The sequence below is a fragment of the Carlito syrichta genome, unplaced genomic scaffold, assembly GCF_000164805.1.
Source record: "Carlito syrichta isolate Samal-C Ts95f unplaced genomic scaffold, Tarsius_syrichta-2.0.1 Scaffold315337, whole genome shotgun sequence".
Classification (NCBI taxonomy): Eukaryota; Metazoa; Chordata; class Mammalia; order Primates; family Tarsiidae; genus Carlito; species Carlito syrichta.
The window spans coordinates 284,551-291,802 of NW_007259433.1; the positions used below are offsets into that span (position 1 = coordinate 284,551).

General features: G+C 43.4%; 1 protein-coding gene across 1 annotated transcript in view; it reads right to left on the reverse strand.

Annotated features, from left to right (window-relative positions):
- Positions 1 to 7,252, reverse strand: part of PRIM1 (primase (DNA) subunit 1) — a 24,578-nt gene that overhangs the window by 11,599 nt on the left and 5,727 nt on the right. Inside the window, exons 3-6 of the mRNA XM_008072566.1 lie at positions 3,561 to 3,667; positions 3,416 to 3,489; positions 2,173 to 2,309; positions 1,032 to 1,090 (exon numbers count right to left, since the gene is read on the reverse strand). Coding sequence (XP_008070757.1) covers positions 1,032 to 1,090; positions 2,173 to 2,309; positions 3,416 to 3,489; positions 3,561 to 3,667 — 377 coding nt within the window. The remainder of the gene's footprint in view (positions 1 to 1,031; positions 1,091 to 2,172; positions 2,310 to 3,415; positions 3,490 to 3,560; positions 3,668 to 7,252) is intronic.

The following is a 7,252-nucleotide window of genomic DNA, read 5'->3' on the forward strand; positions in this document are numbered from 1 at the left end:
CCACTGCACTCCAGTCTGGGCGACAGAGTGAGACTCCAACTCAAAAAAAAGAAAATATAAGCTTTTAAGTTGAGGTGGGCATGCTGGCTCACACCTGTAATCCCAGCACTTTGGAAGGCAAAGGTGAGAAGATTGCCTGAGAAGGCTGATGGGGAAGGATCGTTTGAAGCCTGCAGGCAGAGGTGGCAGCCTGGGCAACAGAGTGAGATTCTAACTCTAAACAAATGATAGATAGATAGATAGATACATAGATAGATAGATAGATAGATAGATGGACAAACAAATAATTGAAGGGCACTATGAGCAGGACAAGAGTGAACATCTGCTCTCTGCTTGGAATTTTTACTATTAATGAAAGGCTCTTTCCACTATCCCAGAGAAGTAGTGAATTCAGTGGAAAAAGCATGGGCTTTGGAGTCAGGGAGACCAGGACATAAATCCTAAACTTATCAAATACTTGTATGATGCCGAGAAAATTATACAATCTGTTTAAAACTCATTTATCTATAATGAGTTGGAGTCTCACTCCAACTCATTTATCATCATGTCTCTCATGAGACTGTTGTGAAGACCAATGAGAATACTTGTAAAGAACCTATCATGAGCCAGGCTCTGTGGCTCAGCCTGTAATCCCGTGTCTTTGGGAGGCTGAGGTGAGTGGACTGCCTGAGCCCATGGGTTCGAGACCCCCTGGGCAGGCGAGACCTCATCTCTACAATAAATCAAAAAATTAGCCGGGCGTGGTAGTGTGTGCCTGTGATTCCGGCTACTAGGAAGGCTAAGGCGGAAGGATCGCCGGAGCCCAGCAGGTTGAGGCTGCGGTGGGCGGGAGCGGCCATTGCACTCCAGTCTGGGCGACAGAGTGAGACTCTAACTCAAAAAAAAAAAAAAAAAAAGAACCTATCATGAATACTGTAGCTATTATTATTATAAAATGCTACTCAGCAGTGAAAATTGATAGTAAGGTAATTCTAAAAGCACACAGGTAAATCAGAAACCACTTAAATTGCACAGAAGCTTTTCCAACAGACCTGACAAAAGGGTGAATTTTTTCATTTAGGTGAACTTTCTTTTTAACGTCCTGACCACCCTGAAAAACAAACCATCAAAATAGAACTTCATGTTTACCATTTAACATAAATGAAGGTCACATGTGGCATAAACATTTCGATGACAGCACATATGATGATGGTCCTACAAGATTATGAATTGTATTTTTTATTATACCGTTTCTATGTTTAGGTACATTTAGTTACATACCATTGTGTTATAGCCTATAGTATTCAGTACAGTAATATGCTGTACTATGTTAGATGTGTAGTAGACTATACCATCTATGTTTGTTATGTATACTCTATGATGTTTGCAAAACACATTTCTTCGGATGTATCTCTGTCATTAAGCAATGCATGGCTATAATTAAAAAAAAAATTTTGGCTGGCATGGTGGCTCAGGCCTGTAATTCCAGCACTTTGCGAGGTGGAGACGAGAGGACTGCCTGAGCCCAGGGGTTCAAGACTAGCCTGGAAAACTTGGTGAGACTTCGTCTCTACAATAAATCAAGAAAAATTAGCTGGGCGTGGTGGTGCATGCCTGTAGTTCCAGCTACTTGGAAGGCTGAGGTGGAAGGATCACCTGAGCCCAGCAAGTTGAGGCCAAGGTGGTCATGAGCATGCTACTGCACTCCAGCCTGGGTGACAGACTGAGACTCAAACTAAGAAAACAAAAACCAAAAACAAAACAAAAACCAAAAAACCCCACCACTGTGCCCAGCCTATAATGCTATTAAAGATAGTTTAGGCTGGGTTTGGTGCCTCAGCCTGTCATCCCAGCACTTTGGGAGGTTGAGGCGAGTGGACTGCCTGAGCCTGCGGGTTCGAGACCAGCCCGGGCAACGTGGCGAGACCTCATCTCTATAATAAAATTAAAAAATAGCTGGGTGTGGTAGCGCGCCTGTAGTTCTGGCTATTTGGAAGGCTGAGGTGGAAGTATCGCTGGAGCCGAGAAGGTCGATGCTGGGGTGCCCGTGAGCGTGCGTGCCACTGCACCCCAGCCTGGGTGAAGGAGTGGAAAAAAAAAAAAAGATAGTTTAATTTTCTTTGATACTAAACATAGTAGGCATGTAATATCTAGAAAATAAAGCTATGTAAATTATAATTAAGAGAACCTTACCTTTACAAGACTCAAATACTCAACTATTCCAGAACGTACTGCAGAGGACAATTTTCTAACTGATTCATCACAGACCCAACAATGAACGCCTCTCCTTCCAGAATACACCCAGAGACGATGCTTAAATCCAAAGTCCTCTGAAGAGGGGAGAAATAATAGCTTTTGAAACAAACTTAGAAACTACTGCTTCTTGCTTACCTCATTAATTTCATCTTCTACTTACTATCCACATATACACCCACCTTAACTATACTATATTACTAGTAGTTTCCTGTGCTCCTTATGTTCTTGCCTCCAACTCTTGACCCATCCTACTAGCTTCTCTGCCAAGAATTTCTTTATGTCCCAGCACTTCTATCCGTCCCTGACCAATTGTCATTTATTCCTGAAGGCTTAATCTAGGAATATAACGAGTTAACATATATATAGTGTTTAGAACAGTGCCTGGCACATAATAAGCCCTCTATATAAAGAGTTAGCTGTCATCATTATAATCATCACCACCTCTTCTGGGAAGCCTTTTCTCACCGAATCTCTTCTTTTTCCTGTATATACTCCTGCTGTTCTATACCCCTATAACGCCCTGTGCATATCACATAACACAAATATAATCCTCAATTTTCTTTTTTTTCTTTCTTTCTTTTTTTGAGTTGGAGTCTCACTCTGTCACCCAGACTGGAGTGCAGTGGCCGCTCCCGGCCACCACAGCCTCAACCTGCTGGGCTCCGGCGATCCTTCCGCCTCAGCCTTCCAAGTAGCTGGAACTACAGGCGCGCGCTACCGCGCCCGGCTATTTTTGATTTATTGTAAAGATGAGGTCTTGCCAAGTTGCCCAGGCGGGTCTCGAACCCATGGGCTCAGGCAATCCACTCACCTCAGCCTCCCAAAGGCGTGGGATTACAGGATGAGCCACCGAACCCGGCCTCAATTTTCTTCCTGGTCTCCTTTTTAGACTACATAACCCATTTGAGGTAAGCATTATTATCCTTTATACTACTCTCATTTAGAACAATAGGTACTTAGCATATACAACTGCTCAACTGGTAACTGAACTGGAAAAAAAAAGACACTGGTTTGTTCAATAGTTGTTTTAAAATTTCCACTATAATTTTATTCTTCTTTTCATATGTGTTAAGGAAACATATTAGAAATGTATGAGATTTGATTATAAAATGAAGAGACTAATATTCAGAGGGAAACAGATTCTTGCATTTGACCCCACTCAGTCACTGCTGATACTTGCCCTTCAATGCTCTGTCGATGATGTGTATGGCCATTGTCATGAGGGTCCAGCACTTAGAACATATGTCTGCAGAACTGGAGCAGAGTAATCATTACTCACTGTCAGTGATACCACCCACATCAACAGCAAGGCACACAGCTCTTACCTACAACATCTCCTCACATCGTCATAGTCTGTCATGTCAATGTCAAACACCATTTCTTTTTCCTGAGCCTGGAAAGCTCCTAGCTTCACTGCATTGTGTTGATTGGGCTACAAATACAGAATATCAGTCAGTCTCTGTAAGAACTTCCATGTTGTTAAATCTGCTTATTTTCTACCCAAATGGAAAAAGTAGCCAAAGAGAAATAAAGGAACTATATAAAGCCAAGTATAAGTTAGTTAAATTACTCTGGATTTCATACATAAAGATTGATGACAGACGTAACTTACACCTAAAGCAGGATTTGATAAATACATACCTGCCATAAATATTTGTTGGTCAATAAAAATTATAATAAGCTGGGCTCGGTGGCTCAGCCTGTAATCCCGTGCCTTTGGGAGGCTGAGGTGAGTGGATTGCCTGAGCCTGTGGGTTTGAGACCCGCCTGGGCAACTTACCAGACCTCATCTCTACAATAAATCAAAAAATCAGCTGGGTGTGGTAGCGCATGCCTGTAATTCCGGCCACTTGGAAGGCTGAGGCGGAAGGATTGCTGGAGCCCAGCAGGTCGAGGCTGTGGTGGCCGGGAGTGGCCACTGCACTCCAGTCTGGGCGACAGAGTGAGACTCCAACTCAAAAACATATATATATAATAAAGCTGCTTTTAGGTTTCTGATAAGGGAAAGTAAATACAAATAATGTTCTATGGCAAGGTGTTTTAAGGACCTGTACTTTAACTGTACATGTAAGTAATAAATATGCTTTTTTGTTTTTTTTTTTAGTTGGAGTCTCACTTTGTCACCCAGGCTGGAGTACAGTGGCACGCTCATGGCCATCTCAGTGTCAACCTGCTAGGCTCAGGCAATCCTTTCGCCTCAGCCTTCCAAGTAGCTGGAACTACAGGTGCGTGCTACCACACCTGGCTAGTTATTTTTGATTTATTGTAGAGATGAGGTCTCACCAAGTTGCCCAGGCTGTTTTCAAACCTGTGGACTGAGGAAATTCTCTCATCTTGGCCTCCCAAAGTGCTGTGATTATAGGTTTGAGCTGCTGTACTGGGCCACAAATATGCATTTTTAATAATTCAAAAAGATCTCCCCAATTAGTTTAAACTGAGACTTTATTATACAGAGGCTATGGTCTACCAGGTAAAGAAGGTGGACTAAATATACATACTGGCTGGGCATGGTGATACACACCTATAGTTCCTATTCAGGAGGCTGAGGAAGAAGCATCACTCAAGCCCAGGAATTTAAGGGTGTCGTATGCTATAATCACCCCTGTGAACAGCCACGGCACTCCAGCCTGGGTAAAAGAGTGAGGCCCCAACTAGGATGGATGGATGGACGGATAGCTGATTAGAAGCTCTGTACACATGGCTGAGATTTCTTTACTGTAGCGTGATCTGGCTGGGCCATCTTATTAGAAAATCTCTGAAGTCATTTTCTCTAGATCTTTGCCGAATGGAAACTCTCCTAGCACAGAGATCTTTGTTTTAACCACTGATCTATCCCTGGCACATCTGGTCAGATTCTGCAGAGAGGAATCTTCCAGTCTCCTTCTTGGGTTGGCAGTGGAAGGATACAGAAGTTGGGGAAAGGGTTAGATAGTAACATTCCATGTATAAATGTCTAATTAGTCCCCTTATTAATCGGTACAATATACTGTACTTCAACTGTGTTTGTTGTCCCCCAACTCTAAAGACCCTCTGTTCTATGCTTTCTAGAAAATAATTCAGGCAGATCCAGCGCAGTGGCTCATGCCTGTAATCTCAGCACTTTGAGAAGCCAAGGCCAGAGGATTGCCTGAGTTTAGGAGTTTGAGACCACCCTAGGCAACATGACAAGACTGTGTCTCTACAATAAATCACATTGGCTCACCCTGTAATTCCAGAACTTTGGGAGGTAGAGGTGAGAGGACTGCCTGAGCCCAGAGGTTCGAGACCAGCCTGGGTAACCTGGCAAGACCTCATCTCTACAATAAATCAAAAAATTAGCTAAGCGTGGTAGCACACACCTGCATTTTCAGCTACTTGGAAGGCTGAGGCAGAAGGATTGCCTGCGTCTAGCAGGTCAAGACTGCGGTAGCTGTGAACGTGCCACTGCATTCCAACCTGGGGGACAGAGGAGACTTCAACTCAAAAAAAAAAAAAAAAAAATGGAGGCAAAGAAATTAGTATTAGATGATTAATCTGAAAGGCCTACCATCTGATTTTGGGATTTCTAAAAACACTAGAGCAAATAGGTAGAAAAAAATTGTGTTAAAAAAAGAAAAATTTTCCAGAATTAAAGGACGTGAGTTCACTATTGTAAGGCCCGTCAAGTATCTAGCACAAGAGATGAAAAAAAGATGTACACCAAGGTACATCACTGTGAGTTTTAGAACAGTGGGGACAGATAGAAAAATTCTAAGAGCTTCCAGGTCTAACACATTAGAACAAGAATCAGAATGTCTTTAGTCATCTTCTTTTTGTTTCGTTTTTGAGTCAGAGTCTCACTGTCGCCCAGGCTGGAGTGCAGTGGCACGATCACAGCCCAGATCTGCCAAGCACAAATGATCCTTTCACCTCAGTCTCCCAAGAATCTGGGACTACAGGAACATGCCACCATGCCCAGGTAATTTTTTAAATTTTTTGTAGCAACGAGGTCTTGCTATGTTGCCTAGGCTGACTCCAAACTTCCAGGATCAAGCAATCCTTTTACTTCGATCTCTCAAAGTGCTGGTATTACAGGTGTGAGCCACTGTACCCAGCAGAATGGCCTTAGTCTTCTAAACAGCAATACTGGAAACTAGAAGATAATATAGCAGTGCCTTCAAAATTTTAATGGAAAATGATCTCCAAACCTAACCATTAGTCAAGTGTAAAAGTAGAATAAAAACATTTTCCAGAAACAAAGGTGTCAAAAATTTTGTCTCCATGAACCATTTCTCAGAAAGCACCTAAAGGATGAGATTCATCAAAACAAGGAAGTAAACCAAGAGGAAGGCATAGGATTTGGGCAAGAAGTGTTACAGCATTAGGAGAGAGGCAACAGTAACTAGGGTGATTACAAGATCATATTTATCTTCCAGGCTTAGAGAGCAATCAATCCAGACTGGAGGTTGTAAAGCTAAAGGAGAAATTTCTTCAAGATGAAATCAATACGCCAGATGCGGTGGCTCACGCCTGTAATCTCACCACTTTGGGAGGTGGAGGCAAGACGATTTGCCTGAGCCCAGGGTTTCGAGATCAGCCTGGGCAACTTGGTGAGACTTCGTCAATACAACAAATAAAAAAATTAGTCGGGCATGTAGTTCCAGTTACTTGGAAGGCTGAGGCAGAAGGATCACCTGAGCCCAGAAGGTCAAGGTTGAGGTGGCTGTGAGCATGCCACCGCACTCCAGCCTGGGCAAGAGTGAGACTCCAACTTAAAGAAAAAAAAAAAAAGGCCAGGCTTGGTGGCTAAGCCTGTAATCCCAGCACTTTGGGAGGCTGAGGTGAGTGGATTGCCTGAGCCCGTGAGTTCAAAACCCGCCTGGGCAACCTGGCGAGACCTCATCTCTACCATAAATCAAAATGAGCTGGGTGTGGTAGCGCGGGCCTGTAGTTCCAGCTACTTGGAAGGCTGAGATGGAAGGATCGCCGGAGCCCAGCAGGTCGAGGATGTGGTGGCCAGGAGCAGCCACTGCACTCCAGTCTGGGCGACAGAGTGAGA